Here is a 15,929-nt window from a genome sequence, read left to right as displayed (position 1 = left end):
GGACCCGATGGTATCCCTCCAATCGTGCTACGGACATGTGCTCCCGAGTTGGCACCGGTCTTAACGCGTCTTTTCCGGCAATCCTACACATTAGGCGTCGTCCCGAATTCCTGGAAGACAGCTTTGGTGCATCCGATCCCTAAAAAAGGCAACCGCTCAGACCCGTCCAATTATAGGCCTATAGCCATCACCTCCTTGCTCTCCAAGATAATGGAGTCCCTTATAAACTGCCAGCTCCTGCGGTTTCTAGAGGAGAACCAGCTGATTAGCGACCGCCAGTACGGTTTCCGTCGGGGTCGGTCAGCCGGTGATCTTCTAGTTTACCTTACTCACAGGTGGGCTGAAGCAGTTGAGAGCAAGGGGGAGGCATTAGCAGCCAGCTTGGACATAGCGAAGGCCTTCGATCGTGTATGGCACAAAGCGCTTCTTTCGAAGCTTCCTTCCTATGGGCTTCCCGGGAAATTATGCAATTGGATTACCAGCTTTTTGGCAGATCGGAGCATCAAGGTCGTTGTCGACGGTGCATGCTCTGACTTAAAATTCGTCAATGCTGGTGTTCCACAAGGCTGCGTTCTATCACCCACTCTGTTTCTTCTGCATATCAATGATTTGTTGCAAATCGGGAACATTCATTGCTATGCAGACGACAGTACCGTTGACACCTTATACACCGGCCGCGCTAATATTTCTCGGGAAAACGTCGAAGAGAACCGGAACAAACTTGTGTCTGAAATCGAGTCTTCATTAAACGAAGTCTCGAATTGGGGCCGGCTAAATCTAGTCCATTTCAACCCCAAAAAGACGCAAGTTTGCGCGTTAACCGCTAAAAAAACACCATTTGTCGTATCTCCACGATTTGAGAACATTCCGATAGCCGCTACAGGTAGTATCGGAATACTTGGCGTTGATATTTCGAGCCTCGTTCAGTTCCGCGGTCAATTGGAAGGCAAAGCCAAATTGGCTTCAAAAAAGCTGGGCGTGCTCAGCAAGGCGAGACAGTATTTCACGTCGGCCCATCGCCTTAAACTTTACAAGGCGCAAATTCGGCCTCACATGGAGTACTGCTCTCACCTCTGGGCGGGTGCTCCCCAGTACCAGCTCCTTCCATTTGACCGCATCCAACGTAGAGCGGCTCGAGTTATCGACGATCAAGCTCTTTCCGATCTCCTTGATCCTTTGGCTTTGCGTAGAGATGTCGGATCACTCTGCATCTTCTACCGAATTTTTCACGGGGAATGTTCCGAGGAATTGTTCGGATTAATCCCGGCTGCTGAATTTCACCTTCGGACATCTCGCCAAAATTCTAAGTTTCACCCGCACCACCTTGATGTCCGAAAATCCACAACAGCGCGATTTCTCAGACATTTTCTGCCTCGCACAACCACTTTGTGGAACCAGCTTTCGCCGGCGGTTTTTCCGAACCGATACGACATGGGAACCTTTAAGAAAAGAGCCTACTCCTTTTTGAAAGGCCGGCAACGCACCTGCAAGTCCCCTGGTGTTGCAGGTGTCCATGGGCGGTGGTAGTCACTTTCCATCAGGTGAGCCTCCTGCTCGTTTGCCTCCTATGCCATAAAAAAAAAAAAAAAAAAAAAAAAAAAAAAAAAAAAAAAAAAAAAATACTACAGAATTTGTTTATATACGACATCACATCGCAAACTTCTAAAATTATCAGTGTTTCTTTACTATATTGTTCATGTATTATATACACAAACCTTCCCCTTGAATCACACTATCTTTTAAAAAAAACCGCATCAAAATCCGTTACGTAGATTTAAAGATATAGGGACAGAGAAAGCGACTTTGTTTTATACTATGTAGTGATGGAACTCCTATACGGCTCGCAGTTAGGGTGCGATATGGGGCAGAATTTCTTACTATCTTTAATCAAATTTTGTGTATGTGATGTGATGTCATATGATGTACGAAATATAGTTGGTCTTTTTCAAAGTTTTTTTGCTGAGTTCGATTACAGCTCTTTCGAGGGATCCTTGTAGTTTACGCCGCGTGACGTATTAAATCCGCATTTTCGAAAGTCTATTTTGCTTTATTCGCAAGTTTCCTTTGAAATTGTCCTCGAAGTAGTTTCTGACTCATATAAACGGAACGCTTAATCTATCCATATTAAAAAAAAATTGTTAGTCAACATCAGCTTCACTTAAAATCAAAAAAATAAATAAAAATTTTAACAAAAAGAAAAACCGACTTCAAACAAAACACTATTTTAAAACAAATGAATATGCACGAAAAAGTAATAAAAATAATTGCGTATTCAACATATTTTTTAGAGTCTTCCTAAGTTAAATGAAATGAAAAATATTAGACTACTTAAAAGTCGATTAACGATTATATCATGTAGTTATAATTATTGTTATATTTGGAGTCGGTGTCAGCCTATAAAACCCTACAGTATATCTATCAAAAAACAATACGAGAATACTTTAACAAATATGTTTTTTACAAATTACCTTTTACACAATAATATACTGGATCAATCAAGGGACTCGTATCGCTTCCTTCTTTTGATTGTTGGGGCAAGGGCACCGTGGCTGACACCGGCTCCAAATATACCAATAACTATAACTACATGATATAATCGTTAATCGACTTTTAAGTAGTCTAATATTTTTCATTTCATTTAACTTAGGAAGACTCTAAAAAATATGTTGAATACGCAATTATTTTTATTACTTTTTCGTGCATATTCATTTGTTTTAAAATAGTGTTTTGTTTGAAGTCGGTTTTTCTTTTTGTTAAAATTTTTATTTATGTTTTATAATATAACTATTTTTAACTATTTTTTTATGGTATAGTTTGGCGGAAGAGCATATGGGCCACCTGATGGTAAGTGGTCAGCATCATCCATAGACAATTACGCTGTAAGAAATATTAACTATTCCTTACATCGTCAATGTGCCACCAACTTTGGGAACTAAGATGCTATGTCCCTTGTGCCTGTAGTTACACTACTCACTCACCCTTTAAACCGGAACACAACAATACTGAGTACTGTTATTTGGCGGTAGAATAACTGATGAATGGGTGGTACGTACTCAGGCGGGCTTGCACAAAGCCCTACCACCAAGTAAAGATTATTAACCTACCACCGAGTTAAGATATTTGTTAAGATTAAGATGAAATATAAAAATACAACAATTACGGTTGTTCTATTTTTAAAATAGGAGAACGGTTATTCGTTTTTTTTTTCATAGAATATTTATTTTTTGGTTTAAGTATTGATATCCTACATTATTTAAGTGCCTTTTAATTTATAAATAAACATTACTAACTTACATATAAAACTTAAGATACTTTTCGATAAGCTTCATTTTTCTAAACATTTTTAAATAACAATCTATGTAGCTTAACAAAAGTCTAGGCCTTTGCCAAACACAGACATCATAAAAAGGAATACACATCACAAAATAAAATTACCCCTTAATTTACCGGTTATATTGTATCAATACGAAATATAATAAAATTAATACAATAAGTAGTACTTAGAATTTTATTAGTCATGTGACGATCTATTTGTCCAAAATAGAGTGAATGGCGATGACGTCTGATATAAAGATAACGGCTCCATTAAATACGATAATCGATTCTTGACGACACTTAAGACACATTATGTTTTATTTATTGACTGTTAGTTTTATTACAAGCGTGTAACTGAAAGCATTTGGAGTTCTGTGTGAAATAAAAGTGTTACATTCGATGCTAAAGACGGCGATCGGTTTTCGTGTAATAAAATTCGAGAATGTGAGTTTTATTTATACTGGCGACTACGTTATACTCTCGTGAATATATCAAATGTTTGCAGACGATTTTATATGTATTTATTTTAATACAGTTTAATATACTCAATAAAAGTCTAACACTGGCTGGTGTAGAGTTAATCTTTATATAAGTTGGAGGTTTTAAATTTAAGGAAATTTCTGAAACTAGCGACTCGCCCCGTCTTCGCACGGGTGCAATACTGATACGAAATATTTGTTTGTTTACGACCTCACATTACAAATTTCTAAAATTATCAGTGCTTTTTTACTATATTTTCCATATATTATATACAAAAACCTTCCTCTCGAATCACTCTATCTATTAAAAACCGTATCAAAATCTAAGCATACATACTTTGTTTTATACTATATAATGATTATTTGCGAATGTTAGTGCATTTAGTTTATAAGTGATCTCTGTCCCAGGGAAGGAAATTTCGCGGAATTCCTCAGTGTCCGAAATTCGTATCGCCTTAGTATTGTAGCATAAGGTCTATCTATACTGCGAAATTAATTTTGTCTGTTAATGTTTCAAAGGTGAACTACTGAAGTGAATTGAGTGTAATGAAATTGGATGTAACAAGCTTCAAAACTGAGAAATGACATAGGCCAATTTTTATACTTAAAGCCTGGCAAGCAACCTAAACTAAAACTTGAGCAAAGCTACAAGTGACAAATAGTTTATAAACCGAGAGGAGGCCTTAGCAAAGCAATAGTATATAACATTGATTTGGTCACTGACAGAAACGCAAGATCATGCATGAGGAGTATTATAAGTTTAGGGAGCACCTATAAAGGTTTTTCCGAAATTTATCTGCGCGGTTTCAATAGACGATTGTTTGCATGGACGTTCGTCATTTAAATTTAAATTAAAAAATTATTTGTATTGTTCCGGACTAAGGATGAATAACTTAAGCCCTTGTTCAATTCCCCCTTTATTAAAAAATCTGAATAATTTAAGAAAAATAATTATCTGTTTTATTAGAGAACAAAAAGTTCACATTATCGAAGTGTTTTTCCTATCACTGTTATTTGGATAAATTATTACTGTTTCCATAATTATTACCAACTTTATAAGTCATGACTTAAATATAAATAAAAATCTTTTAACAAGATTTCCTTTTAAAAATCTTCATAATTCCTAACAATGTTAAATTCGGGCGCAGGCGACGTCTATAATTTATGTATTCAGCAAGCGAATATGAATTTCAATTCTTCCAAAGATAAGTATCCACATATATAAAGCTTCTGCTCTTGAGAAATGTCTCAAATCTTTTCGAAGGTAAAACGATCGTGCTTATTGTTGAAATACGAACGGCTTTATGATTGATTCACTTAAATAAAGTGTATTTACATGCAGAATTGTAAATATTGGTTACGAAAAAGCCCAAATCGAGTCGAGGATAAACAAAGAATGTGACTAAAAACTATTTCGTTAAACAAATATTTATCTAAATAGTAAAATGTTCTTGTTGCCAATTTTCATCACAATTTGGGTGTATTTATATGCTTTCTGTATGCTTGATGTAAGCAGTGTTTTGAAATAACTTCGTCAACTCCCCAGACGCATTGTGAACTTATTGGCCCAACACTTACGAATCTCGATTGGATGAAATCCAATTCGCCAATCCCTTAGGGGCTGTAAATGATCGCTGGAAATAAATATTTGAACTAAACTGTCGTCACAAATATTTTGATGAATTAACTTTTACAAGGCGCCTGCCAAATTTTATTTATAATAGTTATAAAAAAAGTTTGCGTGGTAAATTTTATGATGCTAGTTTAATTAACGAGTATTATGTTCGTACTAATTTATTACGAACTTTTCATTTATACAGTGGTTCAATAGTGACGATGTGAAAGTCACAGGTTCGATTCTGACACTTTGGGAAATTTTGTAGTACTTTTTTAATTTCATGACATTCTCACCTGCTTGCATTCGAACCTCGGGTCCAAATCGTTTTACGACCTCGACGGCTAGCACTGCGGCGGCTTGATGCAATCCATGAGCCAAGAGTTGTGCAATAGTCGCTGCGGCCGCCACGCCCCATCCCCAGCCGCCTTCGGGGTAGTAGTGGCGGGTTAGAGTCAGGAGTTGTCTTGGGTCGAGTTTCGTTTGGCGCGCAGGGGCACCTCCGCTCGCTTCTAGCACCAGCGGCAAGGATCGCGTGCGCAGAAGCGGCGCGCCGCCCGACGACCATGACTCTTCCATCAAAGCGCGCGCGCATGGTGCGCCGCCGTAACTCTCATCACCGCACCCCGTATACACCACTCATGTCCACTCACACATTACACCTCACTTCTCACTCGAGAATCGTTGAATAAAACACTATATATATCAGACAGAAGCGAAATCGACTGAAACGAAAATCGAGTTATCTTAATCGCGTGTAAATGATCGAATGAGAAAAGAAGATCTCGATTAAGTTTGCGTTGATGATTGTCTGCCGCCCCTTTTTTGTTACAAATATGGCTTCGGCATCGATTGGATATCGAGTAAACTATCGAAATAAAGAGTCTCTATCGACATTGATTTGACATATCTATGAGTCTAAATGTAATAACGTCTCGTAAGCTCGGAGATAGAATCAGAGAAGTGGTCGTCTCGCCACACTCGTATATATAAATCCTTTCAGACCTTACGTCGCTGTCCTTTACGCACTTAATCTTGTAAAGTTTTTATTGGTTAGGCATTTCACTTCGGTTGAGATCTTAGTTTAAAAAATAAAAAAAAATAAATATATTTTCGATGTAATAGGAAGATTCCAATCGTTTCAAACTTAAACGTTATTTACAAAATGCACTACACTTATTTATATTGTATTAAACGATATACATATATTATGTTATGAATATAACCAGTTCTGGTATTTGTTTGTGTTCGGAAAACTTTTACTAAGTATAATATAAATTATATTTGAAAGTTTTATATACATATACATATATACGAGAGTGTGGAGTTCATGGTTGTCATGTAGGTTTTAGTTAAATTTAAACTTTGACAAATCAACTCAAAATGATTAATTTGAAGCGGGAAACTTGGATACCCAAATATATATTTGAAAATATTGTATATTAAAACATTTCTTATAAAAAATGTCTTCTTTGTAATTAGTTTTACAAATAGTTTGCATATTTTTAGCTCTAATTATTAATATACACGAAATGATTTACAAATATGAATAAAAATTCTAAAAATAGTCATAAATACTGATCGTATTCAAACGTGCGACATATGGTTAAGAATAAGATGTCTTTAACTGGGTTATCAGAGCTTTTCCCATATCTTCAGTAAATGGAAGCTAACTTTATACGAATGTGGTTTAAGGATAATGTGCGCGGTAATGGCGTTACATGTTAGATAAGGAACCAAATGGCGTGGAAATCGAGAAAAGATAGGCATACTACAAATTCATGGTAATTTGTGCTAATGAAATTAATTCCATTCATTATCTACATCTATATTACTCACCACGTTGTTCTAGTGTGGAATAGAACTAGGTTGCTGAAATCCTAACTAACCTAAGGACTAAAGCAATAAAGAGAAAGATGGGGTCAGACGAGCAGCTTGTGACGTCACGGTAGTATGCACAAGCGATTCCGTGACGTTCCCAAAGACAAACTGGGTACCGCTGGCTACCGGAAAGACTAACTAGGTACCGCTGGTTTTTTTTATAGGGTATTCCAACGCCTTTAGCGCCGAAAGGCCCCACATACCCCTCACGTCGTGTGGGGGGAGGCGTAAAGACGTTTATCAAGCAAAAAATGCCCTTATCTTTTAGTTTTGTAAGTACAGCTTATGGTGATGCGAAGAACTAAATATCAGTCCTGAGCTACTATATATTTAGTGATGCTATTAATTCCGGGTTAAGTTTGTGACTGATATGAAAATTTAAGTGTGTTCAGGAGTTAAGTTTAACGATGTTACACGTTTTAGCGAGCTTGTTTATTGGTCGTAATTTATTACTAGAGAGGCGCAGGGTTGATCTTACTTTGTAGGAAATATAAAGTAGTTTATTAACATTTTCTAAAGATTATATTGTCTGCGAGATTAGGGAATGTTTATTGATTTATTTATAAATATTAACTTATTTATTCGACGCAGTTATCATTTGTATTTTATGTCGCGTAAAATTAAGTATCAATGTTTTCATTATTTAAAGCTACGCACCGTTTTCACTTTCAACTTGTTTTACGGAAGTATTATGAGTATAATAGGTTGGGGAAAAAGTTTCTTCGTATTTTATATGAAAATTCAAAAAGTTTTTTTTATAGTTTATTTACATTTGACTAAAGTATGTAGGTGTCATTTTGTTCCATAACTTTTTGCCATCTTGTTGGTAGAGACATGATCCCATTGCTGTAAAAATTTTGGGGCTTCTGATCGAAAAACTGCGACAAGTGGTTTTGGCAGTCCTCTCGTGATGTTAACCTGACACTGCCTAAGGAATTCTGCAGAGACCGAAACAGATGAAAATCTGAAGGTGCAAGGTCAGGACTATACGGCGGATGCATTAATACCTTCCAGCCAAACTCTCGTAATTTTTGTTGAGTGGCTAAAGATGTGTGAGTTCTAGCGTTGTCATAGTGAAAAACCACACCCCTTCTGTTGATCAATTCTGGCCGCTTTCTCTCAATTTCTTGCTTCAATATCATCAATTGTTCGCAATACAGTTCTGAATCGATGGTCCTGTCGGGCGGTAACAGCTCATAATAAATGATGCCCTTCCAATCCCACCATACACACAGCATTACCTTGTTGCGAGTTAATCCAGGTTTTACCACAGTCTGTGAAGCTTGACCGGCCTTTGACCACGATCTTTTTCACACGTTCTTGTCGTATGTGATCCACTTTTCATCACCAGTTATCAGCTTATTCAAAAATGGTACGGTTTCATTACGTCGTAATAAAGAATCACAAATGAGTACACGGTTCATTAGGTTTCTTTCAGTGAGTTCATGAGGCACCCATATATCGAGCTTTATTCAAATGAGTCAAAACCGTTTTGTGGTCAATTGCCAGTTCTTCAGCTACATCGTAACTACTAATATGCCGATTTTGCTCCACTTTTTCAAAAATGGCATCAATTTTGTCCGTAACAGGGCGACCAGAGCGAGATGCATCTTTGATATCAAAATTTCCGGCTTGAAAACGCTTAAACCAAACTTGCGCTACTCTCACAGATACTGCATTAGGTCCATAAACATCACAAATTTTTTTCGTTGTTTGAGTTGCATTTTTACCTTTTTTTTAGTAAAATTTTAAAATGTATCGAATTTTTTCTTTAGATTCACTCATTTTAACAACAACAAAAACAAATGAAAATCACACAAATTCCTAATTTAAATTTGGAAGTGCCTTCTCTAAAATTAAAACTTTTTAATGATACCAAAACCAGCCAGATACAAATGGTATAGCCAAAGAGATTTTATTACAAGTTCATACATACTATATGCGAAAAGACTTTTTCCCCAACCTAATATTATTAACTAATTTATATTTATAAAAAGAATATAAAAGTGAAACGAACTAATTGTCGATTACACGGCTTACGCTGAGTAAATTAAAATATACAATATCAACATAATACACTAATATTTATGTCAGCAAAAAGTATGTTTATAGATTATATTAGAATTATAGATATAACCTGACTATTATTAGTTTTATAAAATGCTAAAACAGCAATTAGGTCAGTTTATATATACAGAGTTATTGGTAACTCGACGTATATCCGTTAGGAGGTGATAGGGGTGACTATTTGCAATAATTTTAATGATTTTTTTAGACGAAAAAAATCAAAAAAATATTGAAATAAATTCGTTTTCCGTCTGGAATTTTTAAATTTGGACCGATAATTATTGTTTAAATATTGACAAATATCCAGTGTTTAATCATTTTTATAAAACAAAAGAAAAAAATAGATTTTAATTGATACTTTTTTAAAATAAATTTTTGTAGTTGCATTTTTGACAAATTTTGAAAAAATCTAAAAAAACGTGATAACTCAAAAATGGTTCACTTTTGGATTATGCATATGGGGGTTCAAATTATTGTAATAGTCACCCCTATCACCTCCTAACGGATATACGTCGAGTTACCAATAACCCTGTATAAACATATAGTTTTAGGTGTTAGATTTGTTAATTATAGTCAATGTGTTATTTCATATATACATACGAACGGTAGCCTTTATAATAGTGTTAAGGATAGAGAGTTAAATCAATCACTAAAAGTACAGTCAAAAACCGTTGTGGCATACAGGGGCTACATACAAGCATGGAAAATAGCGGCGCCTGCGGAAAAGAGCCTTAATAGGTTGAGCTCCTTATTTACTCATATGAAAACAAATATATGTATATAAAGAAGATATATATGTTTTGTATGTTTAGTATAGTGCTTTGATGTTATTACATTAAAAAAAACAAAGATACTTTTCTAAGTTGTCTCTCTTTATTAAACGAATTTAAATTTAGGGCTTCATTATATATTAATTAAGTTATGCGTTTATATATTAATTCCATCATGAGTATATTATCATGAGTATATTATTAGAGTCGAGATGGCCCAGTGGTTAGAACGCGTGCATCTTAACCGATGATTGCGGGTTCAAATCCAGGCAAGCACCGCTGATTTATGTGCTTAATTTGTCTTTATAATTCTTCTCGTGCTCAGCGGTGAAGGAAAACATCGTGAGGAAACCTGCATGTGACAAATTTCATAGAAATTCTGCCACATGTGTATTCCACCAACCCGCATTGGAACAGCGTGGTGGAATATGTTCCAAGCCTTCTCCTCAAAGGGAGAGGAGGCCTTTAGCCCAGCAGTGGGAATTTACAGGCTGTTGTTGTTTTTGTTGTTGTTTGTTGAGTATATTATATAGACGAATTAAACATCTTTAGTATTATAATTCATACAATATTGATACATTTACTTGGTGGTAGGGCTTTGTGCAAGCCCGTCTGTGTAGGTACCACCCACTCACCAGTCATTCTACCGCCAAATAACAAACAGTACTCATTATTGTTGTGTTCCGATTTGAAGGGTGAGTGAGCCATTGTAACTACAGGCACAAGGGACATAACATCTTAGTTCCCAAGGTTGGTGGCACATTGACGTTGTAAGGAATATTTAATATTTCTTAGACCCTCATTGTCTATGGGTAATGGTGACCACTTACCATCAGATGGCCCCTATGCTCGTCCGCCAACCTATGCCGTAAAAGAAAACAAAATGTTTGAAAATTAAAAAAAAAACTTATAATCGCAAAGAAATAATGCATCAAGATAATATCAGAAAATTGTGTATAAGTAATTCTCCTCGTATTATATGAAAGACGACGAGTATTAGCAATGTCATAAAATTTACGTTACAACGAATGGGGATAAAACGACCCCTTCGCGAGATAAGCGTGGATACAGCAATGTACGTTGATAATCCTTAATTTTGCGGACTTTGGATTTAGTATGGATTTAATTTTCGTAGTTCATTTCACGTAAACATTTCTTTACCTCGGAGAATTGGTCCATATAATATAAGTATAGCTTCACTTAAATGTTAAATGACGATTCAAAAGTGCTTGTAAAAGCCTACTTGAAGTTTATTTTGATTTTTATTAATATGACTGTAAACATAATTATTAGAAATATTAAACATACATTACATAACCAATGCGCTAAAAATTTTGGGAACTAAGTTCTCTTGTATCTGTAGTTACACTGGTTTACCAAGATCAAAATCAAAGTATACTTTATTCAAATAGACATTTACAATCACTTTTAAATCGTCATTTAACAACTGTATTAAGTGAAGCTACCCCGGGTTCGGAATATAGATTCTATCGAGAAGAACCAGCAAGAAACTCAGTATTCACTCTTTTTCATAATTTAAAAAGTTATGTTGGTTAAATACAATTATATATGTATGTATATCTTGCCTGGAAGTCAACAATTATTAGCTCAAAGCCTTTTCTTTTAAATATTGTATTGAATAATATGCCTTCTTTACCTTTATTTTTACAAATAATTTGAATTTATGAAACGGTGAAGTTAAAAATATATATTAGAACACAACATTAGATTTTTCTGTTCGGTGGTAGAATATTTGAGGAATTAAATACAGATTAGTGTAAGTTCACCCGGCGACTTATCCTACTAAATATTACCACTAATATTTATGTATTTTTCCAATGTTTGCGTGCGTGGGTACAGCTTTGCTCCACGTTATTGCATTACGAGTTATATTGCATCCTTATCGTTGAGTATATTAACGTTTACTGTATATTGCTTTCTGAGATTAGCGATAACATACAAACAAACACTGCTCTACTGATATAAACAAGCAAAGTTTATATGAATAACATTAATCGTAGCGCTTAACTCGAGTACTAAAATAGAAAAATATCAGCAACTATAATATATTTTCGGGCCTAAATTCAATGGAAATTTTCATAACTGGGTTTTCATATAAGCGTATTTACAAGTGCAAATAAAGGAAAAAATATATATATGACATATCTTGTTTTCCATAAAAGTGTGAACTCGGTTTTAAAATTAAAAACATTCGGATTGAAAAATACGTTTTTAATTAAATTAACGCAGACATTTTAAATGTGGCGCATAAAGTAAAATGAAAAATGAATTGATTTCTTTATTAGTACACGCACTCGTTAAACTTTCGAGACTCGTTTCGTGTTTATAAATAAATAACTCAAGTTACCCAATAATATTACGTCGTTAATATTAAATAAAGCTAAAGGCTAATTCAGAGCGTAGTTATGTCTACAACAACAACAGCTGTAACAGCCTGTAAATTCCCACTGCTGGGCTAAAGGCCTTCTCTCCCTTTAAGGAGAAGGTTTGGAAAATATTCCAACACGCTGTTCCAATGCGGGTTGGCGGAATACACATGTGGCAGAATTTCTATGAAATTTGTCACATGCATATTTCCTCACGATGTTTTCCTTCACCGCTGAGCACGAGATGATTAACCTATGATTACGGATTCAAACCCAGGCAAGCACCACTCGATTTTCATGTACTTAATTCTGTTAATAATTCAACTCGTGCTCTGCGGTTAAGGAAAACATCGTGAGGCAACCTGTGTTTAATTTCAGCAAAATTCCGACCAATTCGTTTTGGAGCGGTATGGTGGAATATGCTTCAAACCTTTTCCTCAGAGGGGAAGGCCTTACCCCAGACGTAAGAAATTTACTCAATATATACCATAAATAATATGAATTAATGAACTTTACACTAACTGTTTAATAGTCAAAGTAATAATTACTACCGGTTCGGAATAGGAAATACTTTGACCTAAAAATAGTTGACGAAAGATACTTGAAAATTTGTTTATTAAACCTTTGAATGAAGCAATAGTATCATTAGTTATATGTATAAAGGTTATATTAATGTTATTAATGTGAATATTTTTAATTGGATTAAATGATAATTAATTGCTTCATTTTGAAATATTTCTTAATAGCCTATTTTGAATGTTTTTTAGTAATGTACATTTCATTATGAAAAATCTTTCCGTTACGAATTTATGTACTTATCATCAATATATAGAATTTTAATAATAATACTCTTGTTTAATTCAATTGACAACATTGCCTTTTTTATAAATTTCCCATTAATAAATAGTATGGAAACGAATTAATGAATATTCTAATATTATATTAACTATGAAATTTTGAAACCTTTGTATGATAAAAATAATACTAATGGAAAGATTTACATTGCAACTTAACTTATTATTCATAAAGATTATTTTTCTATTTTTATAAATCAAAATCAAAAATCAAACTCAAAATAAACTTTATTCAAGTAGGCTTTACAAGCACTTTTGAATCGTCATTTTACAATTAAGTGAAGCTACCACCGGTTCGGAAAGTAGATTCTACCGAGAAGAACCGGCAAGAAACTCAGTAGTTACTCTTTTTTAACATTTAAGAAATACAAAGTCATGTTAATTGAATACAATTATTTAAATTAATATATCCTGCTTGGAAGTCAACAGGTCTTAACGGCATGGCCGGATAGTAAAAAATACATTTGACATTATTAAATAATCTTTTCTTAAAGTAGTCATTTGATAATCATTTCAAAAAAAGAAGTATTTTAAGTTTATTATTGCCTGATATTTATTTTTTTAGCCTACATGTATTTTTGTGCACATGCATGCCATGTGGCCCAGTGTGGTCAGATCTTAAATTATTTATAATTGACATATCATGTATTTCACAGTAACAAAAGACATTGTCAATAAATACTGAAGCCGGGTTCGTTATTCGAGTCGGCTTACAATATTTATGTTTTAAATTAAGCAATTATAAATAGTATCCATTACGTCGTGACTTCCATCGACGCCGCTGAGTTTTAATAAAAGCTAAAGCGCCAAATTAGTACCTTTGGAAAATGCGTTTTGAAATTAAGTAAGTTTCATTTTCATTGACACGGATTTTATCTATGATTATGTATACTAGTATTATACATGGGAATGTAACTTTGTCTTTCACGCTGAAACCGCAGAAATTTAGCTGAACCAATTATGAGTTATTTGTAGTCCCGGAATAGGATATAGGCTAGTTTTTTAATTCACTCCTCGTGGGAGTAAAATGGGGCTTGTCAGTTTTAGTGTATGACAGTATAGGCATATAAATTTCGCATGGGTAAAGATAGTATTTGAATAAGATTTCCATACATGGGTTTCGGTAGTCTTCTTTTTTATGGAATAAGTAGGCGGACGAGCATATGGGCCACCTGATGGTAAGTGGTCACCATCACCCATAGACAATAGACGACAAGACGCTGCAAGAAATATTAACTATTCGTTACATCGTCAATGCGCCACCCGAGCGAGTTTGCACAAGACCCTACCACCAAGTAAAATGTTCCATTTTTATAATCACAAGATATTTCCAAGAGCCGCTTAATTTTTTTATAGTAACTAAAGCTACTTAAGCTTAATTTTAAAACAAAAAGAAAATAACAAAACTGATAAATGTTTATTTTGTAAAATTAAATGAAAACAGACTTTTAATGATCTCTGCTTGGGAATATCCACTAGCAAGCTACTAATTAATTTGTTAAACGATTAACACTACCATTAACGTCATTTTTATTATTCAGTTTATTTGGACGATGACATAAATATTAGATGTTGTCTGTGCTATTCTCAAGTCTGTTATGCCGTGGTTTATATTTTTTATATGGCAATTTTTTTTAGTTTTTTTTTGGTGATAATCAATTATAGTTTATGTTATGATATGATAAAAGGATATAATATTTATGTACTGTAATTGATTCTCTAATTAAGAAGTATACATAGATTTTTTGATATATATTTGATTACTGACGTAAGTAAGTATTTATAGCCAATAGGAAAAAAGATAAACAAACCCGAGATTTACATTTACAGATTTTATGCGATTTGTTAATAATTTAGCTATATTATATAATACTAAGTGTTTATGATCAATAAATATATCTTTATCAACCTACTTCAAAAAGAAGGAGGTTATCAATTCCTCTGTATTTTTTTTATGTTTGTTACCTCATAACTTTTCACTGGGTGGACACCGGCTCCAAATATAACAATAACTATAACTACGTTATATAATCGTAAATCGACGTTTAAGTAGTCTAATATTTTTCATTTCATTTTACTTATAAAAAATATGTTGAATACGCAATTATTTTTATTACTTTTTAGAGCATATTTATTTCTTTTCAAAAACGGTTTTGTTTGAAGTCGGTTTTCCTTTGTGTTAAAATTTTTATTTATTTATAATTCAACATCATAACACTTAAACATTTATTTCCACTTTAATTTTCCTTCCAAAATTCCGAGTTTTGTCGCTGTTTAAAACGCTTTTTTATGCAAATCCAGTGAATATCAAGTCGAGATAGCCCAGTGGTTAGAACGCGCGCATCTTAACCGATGATTGCGGGTTCAAACCCAGGCAAGCACCGCTGAATCATGTGCTTAATTCGTCTTTATAATTCATCTCGTACTCGGCGGTAAAGGAAAACATCGTGAGGAAACCTGCATGTGACAAATTTCATAGAAATTCTGCCACCTGTGTATTCCACCAACCCGTATTGGAACAGCGTGGTGGAATATGTTCCAAACCCTCTCATTAATGGAAG

The 15,929-nt window shown here is 34.3% G+C and overlaps 1 protein-coding gene across 3 annotated transcripts in view; it reads right to left on the bottom strand.

Annotated features, from left to right (window-relative positions):
- The window catches only part of LOC124543541 (monocarboxylate transporter 2-like), a 157,724-nt gene that overhangs the window by 29,815 nt on the left and 111,980 nt on the right, over window positions 1-15,929 (bottom strand). Inside the window, exon 1 of one of the 3 annotated variants that reach the window (XM_047121769.1) lies at window positions 5,706-6,460. The exons of the other annotated variants lie outside the window; for them this stretch is intronic. Within the exon in view, the coding sequence (XP_046977725.1) occupies window positions 5,706-5,988 (283 nt within the window). The 5' untranslated portion in view covers window positions 5,989-6,460. Of the gene's footprint in view, window positions 1-5,705; window positions 6,461-15,929 lie in introns of those variants that run through there. 3 annotated transcript variants of the gene reach the window in all.

The sequence above is a fragment of the Vanessa cardui genome, chromosome 3 (genome assembly GCF_905220365.1).
Source record: "Vanessa cardui chromosome 3, ilVanCard2.1, whole genome shotgun sequence".
Lineage (NCBI taxonomy): Eukaryota > Metazoa > Arthropoda > Insecta > Lepidoptera > Nymphalidae > Vanessa > Vanessa cardui.
Note: the sequence above shows the minus strand (reverse complement) of the source record. Positions and strands in the feature narration are given on the sequence as shown.